The sequence below is a fragment of the Sander lucioperca genome, chromosome 11 (assembly GCF_008315115.2).
Source record: "Sander lucioperca isolate FBNREF2018 chromosome 11, SLUC_FBN_1.2, whole genome shotgun sequence".
Taxonomy (NCBI): Eukaryota; Metazoa; Chordata; class Actinopteri; order Perciformes; family Percidae; genus Sander; species Sander lucioperca.
In genome coordinates this window covers 25,531,186-25,551,909 of record NC_050183.1, presented here as the reverse complement: position 1 = coordinate 25,551,909, position 20,724 = coordinate 25,531,186, and the positions used below count along the sequence as shown (strand labels likewise).

At 42.2% G+C, this 20,724-nt stretch overlaps 1 protein-coding gene across 4 annotated transcripts; it reads right to left on the bottom strand.

Moving 5' to 3' along the window:
- Positions 1 to 22: 22 nt before the first annotated feature.
- On the bottom strand, positions 23 to 19,755 carry cpeb2 (cytoplasmic polyadenylation element binding protein 2). 4 transcript variants are annotated; one of them, XM_031311691.2, is made up of 11 exons: positions 18,331 to 19,753; positions 16,652 to 16,921; positions 12,099 to 12,189; positions 9,334 to 9,384; positions 8,066 to 8,089; positions 6,596 to 6,769; positions 5,881 to 5,970; positions 3,635 to 3,753; positions 3,405 to 3,519; positions 2,612 to 2,793; positions 23 to 1,190 (listed from the first exon to the last, which is right to left on the bottom strand). In XM_031311691.2, the coding sequence occupies exons 1-11, from the start codon at positions 19,264 to 19,266 to the stop codon at positions 963 to 965; spliced, it is 2,280 nt and encodes a 759-aa protein (XP_031167551.1). In that variant the 5' UTR covers positions 19,267 to 19,753; the 3' UTR covers positions 23 to 962. The 4 variants fall into 4 exon arrangements, with proteins under 4 accessions (XP_031167551.1, XP_031167552.1, XP_031167553.1 ...); XM_031311692.2 differs by lacking the exon at positions 8,066 to 8,089 and having other exon boundaries at positions 942 to 1,190; positions 18,331 to 19,755; XM_031311693.2 differs by lacking the exon at positions 9,334 to 9,384 and having other exon boundaries at positions 942 to 1,190; positions 18,331 to 19,755.
- Positions 19,756 to 20,724: the final 969 nt, after the last annotated feature.

The window sequence follows — 20,724 nt, the reverse complement described above, 5'->3', positions numbered from 1 at the left end:
ATTTTTTTTCTCCCTCTTAGGCATCTGTAATAGATGATCATGCTACTCACTATAGAAATGTATGTCTTGTGTTTGATTATGCTATCAGTGGTTTGTTTTTTGTTTTTTTATCCTGCATGCTTTTTGTGTAGCTATTGTCATTACATGCACTTTCCATGGCAATGGGGGCCATTTTGTTTTACATGATTCTGGTTTATAAATGGCATTAAATATAATACCTACACATCTATTCTTATATACTATATATAGCAGCAAAGCTTCTAAAATAGCTTGTTAAGTATAAATCTTGAATACAGTTAGCAGAATCCAGATTTAGTATTCTGAGGTATCAGGGTCAGTATGAGCGCAAAAATAACCCTAGCCGTCTTTTTAAAAAAATTTTAAATAAACTCTCTAACATGAAGACAGAGCCCATGGCAACGTTTTGCGGCAGAAAATGTGTCAATTTTTATGCTTCCTATCTTTCTGCTACCTTTGGTTAATGAGCTGGGGCAGGCGTCAACATTAGAGAATCAAGGTTTTCCCAGAAACAAATGTGCACGACACGCACTGTTGGGGTGGCTAGCAGCGGACAAACAGACAGACAAGCTGCCCCCATGCAAAAAACATTCCTGTATCTACTTTAAATCTCACATACAAAAATAATAGTAATAAAAAAACCTACAAAAATCAATCTCTTTTTTAAATCTCCTCTTAGAAAAGATGAAAGTACCACAAAAGAGTTGTAGAGTTGTCAGAGCCTGAGATGTGAGGGGGGTTTTGGTGAAAAACTGAGGCTTGTGGTGTTTGGCTGCTACAAAAGATATAGAGATATATATGTAGTATATACTGTATAGTGTTACGTACTGGATTATACTGATAGCTTAGGAGAGCAGGAGAGGCAGAGCGATGCTCTGTTTCCTGTTAGCCAGCGTTTCATTTCCCTTTCCTCGGACTGTGTCACCATGGCTGTGGTCGCATCTCTAGTTCCAGCGGAAGTGAATCTGGCGCGGGCGGTCGGCTCCCTCTTTGACCAGCGGCTTGTGGAACTCCCGTCCGGCGCGGGAGTGGATGTTGGCCCAGCAGAATTCGCAGTAGTACTGCAGACAGGTGACGTTAGCACAGAAAAAGGGAGCAAACTTCCCTCCGCAGCGCGCACCCTGGCATTCATCGCATAGCTGATCATCCAGGACGTAGGGCTTCACCTCCACCTGCACACACACGTTTTAGAGAAGACATGGAAAGTGCATAAATACATACAGTAGATGCATGTGTGCATGAAAGGCCAGCACTCATTACAGTTCTGAGATCACTTCACTGGCTTCCACTGAACAAGATTATTGAGTTTAAGATTCTGTTGCTCGTTTATGGGCTAGGACCAATAGGCTAGGACCAATGGGCTAGGACCAATGTGCTAGGACCAATGGGCTAGGACTAATGGGCTAGGACTAATGTGCTAGGACCAATGTACTAGGACCAATGGGCTAGGACTAATGGGCTAGGACTAATGTGCTAGGACCAATGTACTAGGACCAATGGGCTAGGACTAATGGGCTAGGACCAATGGGCTCTGATCACTGATCTTCAAAGGCGTGAACCTATCAGACCCCTCAGGTCTTTAGACACTGAGCTGTTTACAGTTCCTTTTATTAGAACAAAACATGCAGAAGCAGCTTTTTGTTTTTATGCTCCTCATGCCTGGAATAAACTTCCAGAATACCTGAGATTGGCCAGCGCCTTACAGACATTTAACCCTTATAGTTGTCTTCCCGTCGTCCATGCAACTTTTTGTTTTTATGGGTCAACATTTTAAATTACTATACTTTTTTTCAACATTTTTGTCATCTTTTTGACCCTTTTCCTGATGTTTTTGTCACTATTTTTGACAGCTTTGTTACTTTTCCTGAAGTATGAAAAATCTTTCACAATATTTTTGACAATCAGTCAAAAACAGTTTTTTAGTCACTTTTTCGCCGATTTTTTCAACGTTCTTTTATTAATTTTGTTAAATTGTTATCAATGCTATAAAATTTAATAAAACACCCACATTCAATGAAAGTAGTGAACTGATCATTTATTTTACTTGTGAAGATCGTTGTATGGAACATCCACGTTATTTATTTTTACAACTTGGTTGAAAGAAACCCAAATTTCTAATATAGAAACTTTCTGAGGATAACAGGAGGGTTAAGTCAGGTCTTAAAACATTCCTGTTCTTCGGGGCTTTTTAAAACTGTACAACCATATTTATCATTTTGTCTTTCATTATCTTTTTACATATATGTGATCTTGTAATTTCACTCTTGTTTTTACCGGAAATGTATCTGTAAATGTAAACTGTTTTTGTTGGTTTTATTCTGTAAAGCACTTTTGACTGCTCTTGTGTATGAGTTGTACTATATAAAGAAATGGCCTTGCCTTGCAGCAGCAGAGACTGGGACGGAAGCTAATTCAATCAGCCCTAATAAGCTTTCGCTCACCATAGCAACAAGCTGCTGCTCACACACACACACACACACACACACACACACACACACACACACACACACACACACAACTTGCATTCACAAAATGTGTGGAAGACACATCCTAATGATGACTGAGTCATACTTCACTTTCTGAATAATCGTACCCGCTTGTCAATGTCCCCATGCTGCAGCTGGACGAATCTGGCGCTGATGGCAGCGATGTAACTCTGTTGATTGGAGAAGGCCACTCGCCCCGCTCCCTTGGGGTACTTGAGTTCGGGATCAGTGTCGATGCCCGCATAGCAGACTCCACCGTAGAGACGGTCCATAATCATGGCCAGCTCAACTAGTCAGAGGGTGACAAGCGGTCAGACACTTGTAGACGGGATTTGTAATCTCAGATGTTACACTCATCAAACACACAGCTGATCATCTATTGCTATGTATGTACACGTCTGTCAAGGCTGCACAAGTCTCAATCTAAAGTACGTCCTACGTTTTGAATGAATGAATAGATTTATTTCGAACAACATACAAAAAAAAATAAACGAAAAAAAAATAAAAATACAAGACAAAGTATTTCACTTTTAAGAAAAAGCAAGAATAAGCAAAATAAATAAATACTCTTAAATAAATACTCTTTTCTGAAAAGGAGTAGGAAGAAGCAAAATTCTTTTCTGGTCCTACCCTTTATGAAATGTCTATACCCTTATCAAAGTGTTTTCAATCTATTGTCTTTCAATAAACAACCCTATAACTAAAAACATCAATTGATCAATTAATCAATCAAGTTCCTATTCCATAATTTTCGTAATTAAATCATTTGTCCATGTGCCATCCTTAAGCTACTGAGCTACTTAGTTTCTAAATAGATCAGAACAAAACTGAAACAAGTTCATAGTTAAGTAGAAAATGGATATGAAATTGCTCAAGGAAAAACAAAGTATGTGTAATTACTTGCTCTCAGGGGGCGAGGGACACCTCCCACAAAGATGGTCTTGCGGGGATCGAGGGGCTGAGATCCATCCATCACAAAATCACTGTCGCTCAGGTTCCAGGGTCGAATTTGCACCTGGAGTCAAAAAGTCAAATTGAACTTTAAATCCACTCTCTCTTTTTTTCAGGAAATAAAAATGTAAATAGCAGCACTGTGTCTGGTTAGTGGGAGCTGGTGCTGTTGGACTCACAGGCTTGTCCTTGATGGTGGGGCTGGAGACACACAGGTAGAGCTTCCCATCCTCCTCCATGCAGGCTTCAATCAGAGCCTGCACTGAGCTCTCCTCCTGGAACAGCAGGAAGGCGTATCCTAGGAAACCCACACATCCACGGTCAGTCAGTGTGTGCATTAAACACACTGAAATAAAGACGGTATGACAAATGATGCCGTATATATTAGCAAAACAGGGGGTCTGGGGCTCCTTCGCCAGAATTTTTTTTTTTCTTTTAAATCCCATTTCTACATACATTTATAGGGACTATGGTTATACAAAATCCAGGAAATAATTAAGTTGACCATAATGATAAATTATGCCAGAAAGAATAGTACTTGACTATAAGAGAATATAAGAAAAATGTCTTACTTTCTTTATTGTTTAAAATAGGGGCCAATTACCGAGACCTATACAAAGTAGGTTAAATAAAGTATCAAACAAATTTGTCAGTAGGGGTTCCCAGTGTAAATTACGCCCTAGTCTATAGTCTTAAAGGTCCCATATTGTAGAAAGTGAGATTTTCATGTCTTTATTGATTATAAAGCAGGTCGAAGTGCTATATAAAGTGTACAGAGAAATGCACAGAGCCTGATCCGGAGGCGGTGCATTTAAACGAGCCGTCAGGACTTCGGTTCAAAGGGTATGGTTGTGATGTCACAACTATACTATATATAGGTAGAAAGTCCCGCTACAGCGCTGTTACAGTCATTCCACAGCAGCAATTAAGTTGCAAAAGACCTGGAAACGCTGACCAATCAGAGCAGACTGGGCTTAATCAGGAGGAGGGCTTAAAGAGACAGGTGCTAAAACAATACAAAATACAGGTACATTCAGACAGACAGTATGAGACAAATAATGTCTTTTTTTAACATTAAAGGTCCAATATGTAATATATTTACTGTAATAAATCAAAAAATGACCCCAATATGTCATCAGATATTAAGGAAACATGCTAAGTTGAAATACTATCTTTGCTGACATCATTGCTAATGCCAATATTTTCTCCTTTTGAAATTTCCGTTCTGTGACGGAATGTCTGTTTGTGTTTTGGTATGTGTGTTGGTATCAACTGCCCAGTTTGACAGCCAGGCCGGGTTGCCAGATATACCTGTAAACACATAAACCCAGCACGCTACAGCTGGAACATTAGTACCACCATGAAAGCAGCACTCAAACGAACAGGATCAACAGAGATTGACTTACATGACATAAAAAAACTGCATGTTTCTAACAGTTGCGTGACCAGAGACGTAACAAACCCCGGGTAAATATTGGAGATGTATTTGAAAGATGGAGACAGCTTAGAGCCCAAAAGGACGCTGAGTTGGCTAATTTACTCCTGAACAGGTAAGCGTTAGCTTCGGGCTAATTTATCACAGCTACAAGGGACGGGCAATTTATGTAATTTAAACATTTGTGTACTCACGTTGAATTATATAGCTAGAGTACCCGAGTTGTTTACTCACAAAAGCAATTGAGACACAGCCAGTAAAGTGATCCCGACTGGTCCTGGCTAACGAAGACATGCTAACCCTGCTAATGTTACCGGAGGGCCAGGCAAGCAATCCACAGCTGTTTACAACGTGTACAATGGTGAGTTATTTTAAGCCAAGAGAGGGAGGCTGTGAATCGGGAAGAGAGAACTGTAAGTTTGCAGTGTGTTTAGCAATTGTTGCCGCAATTCTAGGCCAATGAAGTGTGTTCAGTCGGGTGGAATAGAACGGCAAGGTAGTGGTATTTTTAGTAGTTCCTATCCTGGCGTGTGGAGAGGACGGCGAGGTTGTTGGGTTTTTAGCGGTTCCTACTGTAATTCTAAGCCGAAAAAGTGTGTCTGTCAGTTGGGTACAGAGCTCCGCTCTAATACTTTTCCCCTTTGAGCTTTTTTTCTCTCTATTCAGAACACAGGACAAAATAAGCGTTGACTTGCAAAACGTATCGTGCAAAATAATCGTTTTTCTCGATGACTCTGTTTTTGGGATCGTTAAGATCAGAAATCGTAATGACGATTAAAAATCGATTAATTGCACAGCCCTACACTGTTTTGAATTGAAACGTGATGTTTTACCAAATCTACTCGTGGAACACTCTTTGAGAAACAACGTTATAGGAGATACCCAAAATACAAGTATAAACCCAACAATGAGCATGATATGGGACCTTTAATAAAGTTTAGCAGCCATACATGTATGTTTAATACAGAGGCTCGCTGCTTTCATCAATACCTTTAGGTGGAAAGTAGGATTTGCTCTCGGCTTTGTGTGGCCAGTCCACCACCAGGTGACCAAAGCGGCGGAAGCTTGAGGTTATTTCATCTGAGGAGAAGTGGGAAAAAGAACAACAGATGGGTGAAGAGAAAGAAAGACTAGACTAGACTAGAAGAAGGTCAGCAGTATACTGCAATACTAAAAGGCTGTGTTATCCTCACCAGTGGTGGAATGTAACTAAGTACATTTACTCAAGTACTGTACTTAAGTACAAATGTTGAGGTACTTGTACTTTACTTGAGTCTTTTCTTTTCATGCCACTTTCTACTTCTACTCTGCTACATTTCAGAGAGAAATATTGTACTTCTTACTCCACTACATTCATCTGACAGCTTTAGTTACTTTAGACATTAAGATTTGTGCACACAAAACACATGTAGTTTATAAAATATGATGTTTTATTATAAACTACCCAACAGTATACAGTATAGGCCTACAAGTCCAGCTGAAATGATTAGCCCATTAATCACTTAGTTGATCGACAGAACTGTTTCCAGTTTCTAAAATGTGAGATTTTTTCTGCATTGAGTACTTTTACTTTTAATACTTTAAGTACATTTTCCTAATGATACTTAGATATTTTTACTTGAGTAACAGAGTGTTTTTACAGAGTGGTAATAGTATTTTTATTCAAGTTAAGGATCTGAATACTTCTTCCACCATTGATCCTCACCTTCATCTATGTCAGGAGGCAAACCTCCCACAAACACCTTGCGGGAGAAGCGCTCAATGCGTTCCCCATTTTGGTGGGGGTAACAGTTGGGGGAGCCATGGACACCTGGGACACCGTGGTTGCTGTGGCCATCGTCGAGGAGATTGTCATCAATAGGGAAGAGGGAGGAGCGGCCTGGTGGAGAAAAAAAAAGGCAGTTAAGGCCACAGCAAATGTCAAGCATTCACACAAACGCACAGAAGCAGAAACATAAATCACAAACGTGTATCTAAAGCTGCCTGCCTCTCCTGACACATCCAGGGGAGAGGCTGTCTTTGGAATAATACGTGTGTGGTTGTGAGACAAAGCACCAGCTTAAAGTGAGGATTATGTACAATTTGGTTTTTTACAGGTCTGAGACTGAAGCGTGATTTATGGTTCTGAGGAGGCTCCACGCAGAGCTTTCGCCGTAGCCTACGTAAGTGGCCTGAAGTTTATACTTGTGCGCTGGTGTGTGCGTCGATCTCTTTAGGAGAATAGCATGGCCAGCATGTGTGTGTGGGGAGTGTGTGGTAGAGTGAGTGAGAGAGTGACGGCGATTAGCTTCGGAGCGAGTAGTGATTCTAGAGAGTCACAGTGAGAGAAACAAAGTGTCTCCCCTGTTCTTTCTGACCACGGTGAGACATCTGTAGCAGGAAAAGTCAACCCTCTCCTTGATTTCATGTTGTTTACCAGGAAATGAGTTGGGGGAAATGCAACGCTACCAAGCCACGGCCGAGCGACGTTCGTCGCCGCGACGTGTAGTTGCATTGTTTTGAGAGGTGACGTCAGGCTACGGCGTAGGGTCCGGCGTAGGGTCCGTGCCTCCACGTACCTACGTACGAAGCCAAGGCGTAGATTTAACGCAGAAGCATAAATCACGCTTTAGACACGCAATCATGTGTGCTCCGCTCTGAGCAGTGTGGCAGATGAAGCAGGTGTGGAAAGGCAGGCTGTGTGGAGCAAAGCTGTTAATAGCATCACTGAGCAGTATGGAGCCCCAAAGTGTTCAATATTAAACATATTAATAAGCGATTATAAAATGAATAGTCATATAAATGAACTGTATACAAATATATAAATGAAACAATAATTTGAGATTATTATTATATTAAGATTTTTTCAACAGTTACAAGAGTTCATTTTTTTTTTTTTTCAAATTTTATATTCAAAATTCTCTGTTCAGTCAGTTTATATTTTATTATGGACTTTGATTAATGCCACTTGCATGTCTAGTACCTAAAACAGTACGATCAAGTCAATTAAAAGTAATTTTGTTTGATGTTTTTGATAGCCAACAGGAAGTGATTGGGCAAAAAAAAAAGAAGAAAGATAATTTGAAGTCTGCCTCCACACTTGAGGCCTCAGTTTTGGTATCCATTCAAGCAACGAAGCATGCCACAAGAGAATAAGCCACAAGGAAAAAGACATGTTATAGAAAGCTGAGTTTACCTCGGCGTCTCCCATAGCTCCGGGCTGCATGTAGAGAAGTACAGAGTACAAGTTTCAGCTGAGCACACATTCTCAATAGCTACATGTAACCTCTGTGGACTTTAATCTGCAGAGTTATCTCACTTGTTAACCAAAAGTTTATACTTTAAAACAGCTTAGCTTACATCCTCCTGAGACCCAGAACAAGATTTATGTGTAACTAATTTAATTAATTCCTTAGACACTCTTATTTTTCCTTAAAATGTGCCAGATCTGATGGAAGCCATTTGGAAAACCAGAAAAATAAACTTGTCAAGGTCCAACTCCACATATGTTACATCACTGAAAAGCCCTGGATGTCCTCTGTCAGGGACGACAAGGCTCATCTCAGCAACATGTTCGGCCTCAGAGACGGGAGCCAAAATCTGCCTCTGACACAGGGCGAAAACAAATAGCTGATTGCTGGGTCTCAGCAGGAAACAGCAAATACAAGAGACAATGACAAGCGCGCTCGCAATTATTATTGTGTCCTGTTGACACTGTTATAAAACAAGATTTTATTTTTGATCCCAACATGGCGTGTGTCCACATGTGAAGCAGAGAGTCGGCAGGGCCACAATTACTCCACTTTAAAATTTACATTTTAATGAAAGGGTGCAACAAGTCCTGTCTGTGATGCATTCAAACTCCTCAGATGACTTTAGTTTAACAATGGAAACACTCCTCGTCATGTGAGCGCCATAACAAGGGATTAGATCTTGAATTTGAATGAACCCTTGGCAATTGGGAGGTTTGAAAATGCTACACTGATGGTAACGTTCCAAAACATAAAAGACAATGATGTTTATAGAGTCCAGTTTGGCACTACGTAGACGTTTTGATGATAAATAGCACTTTATGCAAATATAATGTATGGATTTGTTATAAAAAAGAAAACAGATGATGAAATACTGGTAGGTAGACTGTGAGTCTGGAGAGGAAGTCTAATGAGGCTTAAGAGTAACAGTGGAAGCATCATGAGACACTTTGCCTTTTATGCTCATTTTTTAATTTACACAAAAAAACAGCTGGATGGAAGGCTGGAAATTCGAAATTCTTAGACTTGGTGTATCAATAGAATATAAATGTAACAACATCCAATGGAAACAGAAATTAAACATGTGGCTTAAAGTCCACTGAACCTGACGCATTAATTCACATTTTCAATATTCTGTCAATTGGATTTAAATGTGCTCTACATTTGGATGGAAACGTGGTTACAGAGGGAGATGCTGCTAAGAGATAATTACCATTGAGCATGAGTAGGCCGTCAGCCCCAGGGTTAGGGCATCCCACACGGCCTAACATGAGAAATAGAAGCACACACACACACACACACACACACACACACACACACACACACACACACACACACACACACACACACACATTTAAATAGGGATGAGACAGAGCAGATGGAGAGGACAGGGCGAGGCCAATGTGTGTACATGGAAGCGAGAACGCATGTGCGCGCGCACACACACACACACACACACACACACACACACACACACACACACACACACACACACAGTGCATGCCTGTAAATGTGTTACAACAGGCTTCTCACATGTCTACAGCGAGCACTATTGTTGGCAGCAAAAGGAACAAAGCTCTTCTTATACCCAAAGACACCTTGAGTTGTTATTACGAGTAAACAGGCAGAATGTAAAGGCTGTTTTATGGTTCTGAGGAGGCTCCACGCAGAGCTTTCGCCGTAGCCTACGTAAGTGGCCTGATGTTTATACTTGTGCGCTGGTGTGTGCATCGAGCCGGCATGCGTGTGTGTGTGGGGAGTGTGTGGTAGAGTGAGTGAGAGAGTGACGGCGATTAGCTTCGGAGCGAATACCGACTCTAGAGTCATAGTGAGAGAAACAAAGTGTCTCTCCTGTTCTTTCTGACCACGGTGAGACATCTTTAGCAGGAAAGGTTAACCCTCTCCTTGATTTCATGTTGTTTATGGAGAAGGAGAACCAGGAAATGAGTCGGGGGAAATGGAACGCTAGCAAGCTACGGCCGAGCGACGTGCGTCGCTGCGACGTGTAGTTACATTTTTCGAGAGGTGACGTCAGGCTACGCCTTAACACTTCCTTTGTTTTTTATCGAAGGTAAAACAGTAAGATAGGAGTCTTTAGATCATGACATACAGGTGAAGTTAATTAAGTGTTATCAGTGAAATATCACACCAACCTGTAATGCAATATTCTATGTAAACGTGTGTATTTTCGTCATTTTTAACACATCTGTATGTCTTGCGAGACAAGCCATTTATTTTGTGTATATACGAATGTTAAAGTGCCCATATGTAGATTTTTGTTTTTATATGTGATTAAAGCATATTTTAGATTTATTGGATGGCATAAGATTTTGTCGGTGGAAACATTGGTATAGACTGCGTGGTATTGCCAGTCTTTTTTGATCCTACCACTGGGTAGCACCAAAGTCACAACTGTTCAAATTCTACATAGCAGCTTTAAATGTTTAACAGCACCTAGTGCTATTTAAAAAAAAAAGAAAAAAAAAAAGAAAAAAAACGTAATATTAAATATTAACTTGCAGCACTTTTTTTTTTTAAGATTACTTTTTTGGGGCTTTTCCCTTTATTTGATAGTGACAGTGGATAGACAGGAAAGGTGTGAGAGAAATGGGGGACAACACGCAGCAAAGGGCCGCAGGTCGGATTCGAACCCAGGCCGCTGCAGAGGACTCAGCCTACATGGGGCACTGAATGGGTGTTTGGTGTTTAAAGCCCCTAACGTCGACTTCCAGGCAGCGCTGCCTGGAAGGCACTAGGATTAGGCAGTGCCTTGAAGACGGTCGCAGCGCTGCCTTGAAGTCGATGTTGGGGGCTTAAAACACCATTGAGCCACTGAATGCTTTGGTTTTATGAGGTCCTGTATTTTGGAGCTGCTGTAGTCAGAATACAGTACACTGTTGTGTCAGCCATGGCAATGCTATAAATGGCAGAGCCCTCGCTCCCTGCCGTCTCCTCTCTTGGCTGTCATATACAGTGTGTGAAAGTGTGATCACATCTAAAATTAGTCTAGATTCCCCTCTCTCTGCTGTGCACACTGGCCCATGTCCTCTCCATCTGCTCTGGCAGGAAAAACAAGAAACTTGCCTGAGAAAGGAGGGCACAGGTTGAGTCATGATTTTTTTAGCAGGGTTTTATTGGAGACTACAAATAAAAAACCTGCACAAGAATTGTGGTGCTTCTACGCATATGCCAGAACAAAAACACGACTGTATGCATGGCTTGGGTTTACCAATGTTGTTATTTCAGGGCCGTATTCTAAAGGGCAAGTGTAGCTGGCCTGTGAGGCTGTAAATGAGCTACAAGCGGCCGTGTCTGGGAGAGGAGAGTGAGAGTGCTGCAGTTATTTGACACTGCTCCTCTGGTGTCTAGCAGCTGAGCCCAGGAGGCCAGCCAGTGTCACACTACAGTACATTCTCTGCTTGCTCCTGCCAAACCATTAAAAGCAATTTAAAGGAAACTCATATATATTTTAGTTTAAGTTTATAGTCTTATGCTAAACAGCAATTTTGTATATATTTGTTCATATTAATGTTCAATTTGTTTGTTTGTTTGTTTGTTTGTTTGTGTATGTGTGTGTATGCACCAACCAAGTGTAACTATTTTGGCAATACACCCTTTTTTTTGATTTAGATTGGGATGTGTGATATTGCACGTCTGAGCACTTCTGTAACAAATGAGAGCAATTCACATCAAAGAAAAGTACCGTCACTTCTCTCCTCCACTCCTTACTCAGCTGTGTGTGCTGCTCAGGTTAAGCAGCAACAGGATCAGCGCTGGAAGATCATGTAATAGTGCAGCTGGTGGCAGAAGTATTAAGCTCTCAGCGGGGAGAAAATAAGCTGGAGTGTGGAAAAACAACACAGCTCTGGGAGCATTGGGCTTGTCACTTCCCCTGCACCGTGTGACCCTGTGCCGAACACGATCAACTCATTTTGACCCCCCCCCCCAACGTAGATAGAAAGGGAAAGGCAATCTTACCTTTCATCGGGTCCTGCTCAGCTCGCATGATGTCGATCAGAGAGCTCTCCAGGGAGTGCATGTTCAGACTGTCAAACATTCTGGTGCGCTCCTGAAAAAATAAAGTGTGAGGTTTTTATATCATCCGGAGTCAGAGGTAACAAAACAATAACGTCGTGATGCGTGTCCTCGCGTTTCTAACACACTTTTGGGATTTGGCTTATAAATAATAAATCCCCTGATGTGTGGGTATTTGGCTTAACATGTAAGTGATTCAAGAGAGTGAGTAGCTCACGCTTGGATTAACATTCTTTCCGTATTTACTCACTTTAGGGGGTCTGAAGGTATATTTCTGAGCGGCCTATGAGACGGATTCCCTAGGATCTCTGGACTTGTTTCCAGAGACAGACAGAAAGAACATGCAAACCAAAACCAGGAGTGGCATTTAGCTACAGAGCTGAGATGGAAGTTATGAGCTCATCAGTGGGCCAGTGAGATAGTTCTCCTTAATGACAAATAAAGATAAACTCATATGGTAATATTCTGGTGACTAGCCTATCCATCCTTAGCCCTGGCCTAAATGTTGACCCTGGGATAACTTAGCCCCAGGGCTAACCTAAGCCCAGGGCTGTATGATTCACAGTGCACTTCTACTAGCCCTGGGTTAAATGTCCTTTGCAACACATGACTGTTTACTTTAGTCCTGTTTCACACTGGTAACTGTAAGCCCTGTGTTTATTCACTTTTCAGGGGATAACCCCGCAAACTCAAAGGTAACCCTGCCCTGGAGCCGGGCCATCAACTAGGCTGAAGTCAGGTTTAGCCCACTTTGGAATGCGCCTGGCTTGAGCCAGTGTGAACACTTTTTTTTTTGCCCCAGGCTAACAGCTCATATAGCCTGGGGCTAAGAGCAGTGGGAAAAGCCTTTTAGATGGCATTGGATCTAATAACTAGATGGCATTGCATCTAATAACTAAAATAATACTTACTACTAGTATAATGTCACTGCTACTACATTGCACATATCTGTACATGTTGTTCATACATTGTTCATATTACATAGCCATATTTATTCTGCTCTTATAACACTGCAATATATTTCTTGTCCTGTCTATGCACCACCTGTCTATACTTTGTATATCACATTGCACTTTTCTGCTTTTTTGCAATGCTGGTTAGACGCAAACTGCATTTCGTTGTCTTTGTACTCTTACTCTGCACAATGACAAAGTTGAATCTAATCTAATCTAATCTAATAAAAATAGCTAAAATGTCCTTTTAATAGACTTTACCACTGCAGGGCATGTTTATGCAGGGCATGTTTATTGAATTTTCCCCTTGGGGATCAATGAAGTATCTATCTATCTAAGTATCTATCTATCTAAACCATTTTGATAACAGAATTATTGATTAATCCTAAACAGATTGCCAGATGTTGAAACCAAAAGAGTAAGCTGTCCACTAAAATCCCCAATCATTGAGTCATTTTCACGACAGATTAAGGTTTCCAGAGTAACATAAATAAGCACTCCCCCGATTTAGCATTGCACTCCTCCAACACTGTTGGACTGTTCAGAAAAAAGAGAGAGGATCAAATCATTGCAGCAGATTTAGAGATATCCTCTTTTTTATTCCAAGCATTCTTCTTCCTTGCCAAAACCTGTCACCTACATTACCCACAATGCAACTTCACTCAATTAACTTGACTGTACAGATTTGGGTGTGTTAAGCTAGTAGCAGCTAATGAAGCCTCGAGCAGCGATGGAGGAGCGGGCTACAGAGGTCTGGTAAGCTCACTTCTTTCTAACTCCGCACCCTCAGATCTTTTTCATTTTCAGACTTGTAGTCTTCAGACCCAACCAACGCTGCCTCAAGTGACATCACTTGAGGCAATTTATTAGACTGGAGCCACAAGATGCTTTATACAACGTTTTCCACATATTCAGTAGTACTCCCCAACACCTGTAAACAGACTTTGATGTGTGAATTCGGTGGTGTTCTCCTCTGAAGCCACCAGTCAGAACAGAACGCGTGTCCGCAAAAAGACTTTGCTTGTCTGCCATTATGGATCGGGATGAAATTGTAACACGCAGGAAAGTTAAACATGCAGCTGTAGGAATCACGGTGTGGGGTGGATATACTGTTAACTTTAAGAATATAGTGTTTCAGGGTGATGGTATGCATTAGCGATAGAAAATGGCTGTAACATTTTAAAGAAATGTCAAGCCAAGTCATGCCAAGTCTTTACTCCAGACATAATATTCACACTGAAAGTAGACTCTCCTATCTTCCACAGTCTACCTCTGAGTGATGTCTAAAACATGACACAGCAGAGATGTGTCACTGATGGCCAAACATTAAACAGAAAGGAAGGAAGGAAAAGACTTGGAATCTGAAAGATTCTAGGGCCGACACTGTTTATGGAAATTAACAATCCATGGAGTCAGGCCTGTTTCCTGGAATAGGAAGCATTGTACTTCTTGGCACTGATAGCACTAATAATTTGAGCTCACAGCAATAGCATTTGGTGACACACGTTTTTAGGTGATATCATTCTAGTCAGAATAAGTCAGTGTACTGTAGAGAATAATATATTGTCTTAGAATGAATGTATGTATTTCATATAAGCGGACATTACATTTAATTTATTAACCAAGTTTGCAGTTTCATGGCTTTTACTGAGTATTAAATATGTCCCTTTAAGTAAACCACTGCATTAGAAACTGTGAATATACTGTTCAGTACAGTAACAGACACTTAGTGCAGTTTTTCTAAAACAGTGAAAGCCTCTTACATCCGGCTCACCAGCCTGTGACTGTTTATACATCAGAATTAAAAGGTACTTTTAATCTAACTACCAACACTGTAAAGACATATCACAAATAGCATCAGCAATGATAAACTACATAGACAGTGACACTGTGTTGCATAATGTTGCATCTTAAATGAAATACAGCAATCCAGTTAGAGTATAAAACCCGTAAAACACTTTTCTGTCATAATTTCTACTAGCAATCCATTTAGGGTCTATGCAACTCTGTTTGCATCCCATACACATGCAATTTACAATAATGTACTGATATGCTTTCAGCTACCTTCTGGTTAAGTTCATTCAGTACTAAATGCACAAATACCAAATAAACCACCAGAGACACTAAGTGGATGTCAGCCATGGTTACAACTCTATAAAAAAAACACAGAGCGTTATTTTTTTATATTTTTTTGTCTGAGAAAAATCTAATTTTGAAAACTAATGGCAGTGTAGTAGAAAATAAAAAGAATCAGTGAGATATCATCAACACATGACCAAAGGTGGCCATGTAGACCCAATTGCAGCCTTAAAGTGTTCATATTATGCTTTTTCCCTTTCCTTTATTGTGTTATATATCTTTTTTGTGTATGTTATAAGTTTACAACGTGAAAAAGCCCAAACTCCACCCCAAAGGGACTTACCATCTCCAACAGAAAACACTGTTCACAAACTGCTCCAAACAGCTCTATTGTAGTCCAGCCTTTACTTCAGAGACAAACACGTAACACGTTATAATGCTCGCCTAGCTGCTAGCATGGCACGCCCTCATACTCTGCTTCTGACTGGCTAGTAGTCCTTACCTAGGTACTGTCAGGGCACGCCCTCATACTCTGCTTCTGACTGGCTAGTAGTCCTTACCTAGGTACTGTCAGGGCACGCCCTCATACTCTGCTTCTGATTGGCTAGTAGTCCTTACCTAGGTACTGCGCATGTGCGTCTCCCAACAAAGATGGAACAGAAGTGAGAGGTCTCACTCTGTAGCTAAAACAGAGAGCTCAACACAGGGTGAAAAGAGGAGCTGCAGCAATGAGCAGTACAACAAATATATGGTGTTTTTTTGAGGAATTAAACCATGTAAACCTATTCTGGTACAACCTCTAAATACAATTATGAACCTGAAAATGAGCATAATATGAGCACTTTAACAGAGGAAAATAATGTGAGTTACATTATACGGAATACAATTGAGTAGCATGTGATGACCACTCTCACAGACCTCTAGCAATTTCTTTAGAAAACACTCAACTTGCTACATATAACATGGAATAAGATTACCTTCTAGCTTTAGCAGTCTTGGTGCCTAAATCAGATCTCACCTACAAGATGTTAGTTTCCTGAAGTGAATTCAGCCCAGCTCCCACTTAGTAAAACCTGCAGAGCAAATCAGTTCCAACTCCTCCCATCTGATTGAAATGCTAACCATGCTGGCCCTTTAATGGTCATTTACATCTACACAATGCTATGTGTGTCTGGACAATCCCTTTCTTTCAGTTTCTCTACTGATACAAATAACTACCATTCCCTTATCAAGGGATATAAATTGAAACACTCTCTTAAATACACACACACACACACACACACACACACACACACACACACACACACACAATTCATGATTGGGTATACCTCTGTTACTAGTTCTTTCCCACCTTTAAAGCGACTGATTCTCACACTGTAACACCAAAACAAAATCCATCCACTCACACACAAACACACCCCCAAAACCACCGACACCAACGCAGTAGCAACCCAAAACATATACCTGCAGGGGCAACAAAGTGTTGCTGTTGCCGTCTGTGCGAAACATGTTCTCCTCTATCCAGGACTTAGGCCCCAGTGATCCACCAGAGCGTGGGAACTTGGGAGGAGCGATGATGTTGCTTGAGAAGGGCTTCTTCAGGGGTGAGACGTGACTGACTGAGCCAGGTACGCCCATGCCACTCCCTCTACGGTGGTCCCGGCCCCACGACATCCCCCCGGAGCCCCAGCCATTCCCCTGGTGACTGCCCCAGGGAGACTGTTTCACCATGGGCTGCAACACAGAATGGACGGGGCACAGAGGGTGTGGAAAGATGGAAGGTTAAAAAGGGCATGTGCATCCTTTTATATATTACTTCCTTATCATCATATTCTATTCTTTCTTTTCTCGCTGTCAGCAACAGCCTGGCTTGATCTGCTCCTGTAACGGGTGGGTAGATAAGAAGATTTAGGGCTTTAAGACTAGTACTAAGTATCCCGTGCGCTGTGACACCGCCAGTGTAATGCATTCTCTCTCTCTGTCTCTCTCTTTTTTTTTTTCTTTTTCTCTTTACCTGGACCTTAAGCATATCATACATCGTATCACATCATGCTTAATCTTGCGTGCTTTCACGTGAAAATCCTACAGAGGACAATCAACTTTTTGTTTCTCACACACTCGAGTCATAATGTGACCTAAATTCTTTTTCTTTAATGCAAGTGCTGTTATGTAAAGGAAATGAAAACTCCTGGAGAGGTTAGTTTGTTTTGATTGTTTTACAAAAGAGCCATTGGAAAAAAAAGCATTTTAAAAAAACGTGAAAAAAGTTTTTTTCTGCTCCATGTTGCATTTTATTAAATGATTCTCCTTTTAATGTGTTGATCCTTTGGATGTGCATAGGACAGTGTCTTTGCATTTCTACGAAAATAAATTTGCAAAGCACTCATAATCAAAGCAAGGGGTTAAAGGTTGGAGAGACAGCAACACCATATATGCACTTTAAATCATATACTATTCACACACAAGCTTACACACACACACACACACACACACACACACACACCACACACCCAATGTGCAAATCACATGAGAAACCTGAGGCCGAAGGCTACTAACACATGGCCCCAAGGCTACTGCATAATCTTAACCTTCATGTGAAAAGCCTCTATTGCTGGCCGTTCCTCTGGGTCCTCTATGAAACTAGATGCCTTCATTTCACCCAAATAAGCATCCATTTAGTACACCAAACCCTGCAAGCCTTTGTATTCCCACTGACTGAACCACAAGACAGGGATGGTCTGGTGCCATGTGACTGCATCCCACTGCCAGCTTCCACAGAGAACAACAGCTAGATTCAGTGATGCTCCCTTGTTCCCCTGTTCACCCCTCCCTTCCTTTGCCTCGAGAGTAGTGACTTCAGCCCTTGCGGAGGACATGACAAATGCCTTATGAGTTAAAAAAGAGACTATTTATTGCATAATGCTGCATAATGTACACACACAGAACTCTTAAGGCTATGCTTAATCTCTGCAGTGTCACAAGATGCTAACCTAACCTAAAGACTACTACTAGTGCTGGCCCTCACTTAAAAATGACCTAAAAACCTTAATTCCCTCAACATCTTGATTCAAGTGGGAATACTATAGGAGAGCGGGCTCCCATCCTGTGTCACCTTCACGTGTTTACGACCTATAGCAGCTCACCTGATGTTGGTTGTAGTTGTTCCTCTGCTGCAGGAAGGCGCCCTGCTGGGGATGCATCTGGGGACTGGCCGGGGACCTGCGACTCTGCGCCTGCTGAGGGACGTTTATCTGGGGCGAGAAAGGACCGCTGAAGCCCTGCACATTAACCCCGGCGCACGGATTAGCTGACACTGGCGAAAAACTCTGGAAGAAGGCCGGGTTGATGGAGGAGGGGATACCTGGGTAGAAGCTGTTGTCAGAGTCCGTGTTGGGCATATGGTTAATGGCGTTCGCGTGGATGGGGTTGATGGAGTTGGGCGCGGGAGGGGGAGAGGAGCTGGTCTGGACGGACCACGGGGTGCCGAACCCAGGTATGGAAGGTGAAGACGAGCCTACGCTGGCGCTCTGCATGTCTTGGGCGGGCAGGTTCGGGAAAGCGGCGCTGAGACCACCGGACAACATGTTGCCAGTGCTGCTGCTGCCATTGCCGTTATTTATATGGTGGGCGATGGGGGAGTCCATTTGGATCTTGTTTGGATTTACAGAAGTGGACGATGGCGACGCAGCATCGGCTTCAGCCTCTTCCACTGGAGAGCCGCAGGGGTCAGCAGCGCAGAGCTCGGGCATAAAGGGCTGCCTCTGCGGCAGGTGACTGAAATGTCTCTGGGGTGGGGGCGACTCTGTGGGGCTAAACTCAGTGTGCTGACTTAACTGCTGATGTATTTTTCGGCTGTGCTGAAGGTCACTGATGAAAAAATGATCTCGATCGAAATCGGGGAAAGCTGTCGTCTGGTTTCGATGGTTATAATCCGGCGTGAATAAGCCTAGCTGGCTGTCGTGGCTGTCGGTTTGGTTCGGTTGCTTCCCGGATTTGTTGACCGTGCTGCCGCTGCTGTCCCTTTCCTCGGTTGACGGGGGTAATTGCGTGGTTGTCACCCCCACAGGCTCATCCTGCATGTTTCGCTGATGCGCAGCAGCTGACAGGAACAGCGGGGACGCGGCGACGTAGCTGAAGGGCGAACCGGGGCGCAACTGGCCGCAGGAAACCGGCAGGACAAGGCGTAGTATCCGTTAGCCGGCTAAAAGAATACGAATTCGGCTACACGAGTCAAATATATGCGTTTGAAAGATATATATCAACCTGCGTTTCTAAATGAGGTCTGTTTAATAGCGAAACGTCTGTGAATAGGCTGTAGGCTAAAGGCAGAGATAGAGAGGAGGGGGTCTGGCCTATGCAAATAGTCGGCTCGTTCTAGTCCTACTCTCAGTTTTACTCGGTGATATTATCATGTATCTAACTAGACCGAGATATTTCGGCCTTTTCGTTTCTAGCCTAGCCTGTGCGGTCCATTCGTGTCCGACCGTGCTACCCCCTCCTCTGGTTACCGGTTGTGCTGCTGCGGCAGAGGATTAAAGATCCCCGACTGAATCTACGTCACGACCGCATCACGCCTCGGTGCGCCCGCCTCTTGCCTCGAGCCCGAGCCGCAAAGAGGACCGCATTGTTTACGTCATTTTTTTCATTATTCATAAAGTGCAGTAGGCCTACACCCTAACCAAGCCCTGGAAAGTAGCTTACAGTAGGGCAGAGTTTCACTGTGGGCCTAATTAAAGCGAAACAATATTCCTGTGGAGACTGAGACTAAGTGTAGTGAGTCTGTTTCTTAGTAATGCGTTTGTAATGAGTTATAGTATCATGTGCAGAGTAGGCTACCCGGCTCTTGGCTGAAATTATTTTATAGTTTTGTCATGTTTATTTAGCATTTGCATAGGCTATGTGATGTTTATTTAGTTTATCTAAAGTAAAGGTATTTCATTTTATTTTGAAATAACTGACCTTGCATACTCACAAGCCTGTAAGCTTATAGAGACATTTCTGGATTAATCAGGGATTTCTTATCCAAAGCCAACCAAATTAAAAGATCAGAATGAATGACATTTCATAATCATGCCATTTGTGGACTTTTGAAAAATGTTTTCATAAAAACTTAAACATTACCAGACTGCATAGTATGGCACAGTTTGCTTCGGCTTGTGCCCATCAGTATTCAGTCCACAACCGTTGTGCGTACGTCTGCGTCACTTTACGCACGGACGCCAACAGCTAAATATAGTTTTCTCTGTCAGCGCGTGTCAAGGGAGATGAATCCTCATCGCCTGTTCTGAACTCAAATCTGACAAGCAACCCTACCATATGATCTGCTGCCTCATAAATGACCCCCATCCCCCCACCAGCAGCACTATATGGCTACAGGCAAATTACAGTTCCGTGTGGATGGGAAAGAGTGAGTGTGTTTGTGTGTGAGTCCTGACAGCTCATTTGTGTTTGAGGGCTGAAGAGGGAAACAACAGAGGGTTTTAGGCAAACTCTTCCCTCATCAGATGATTAGCAGCTGACTTGTATTCACTCTAAAT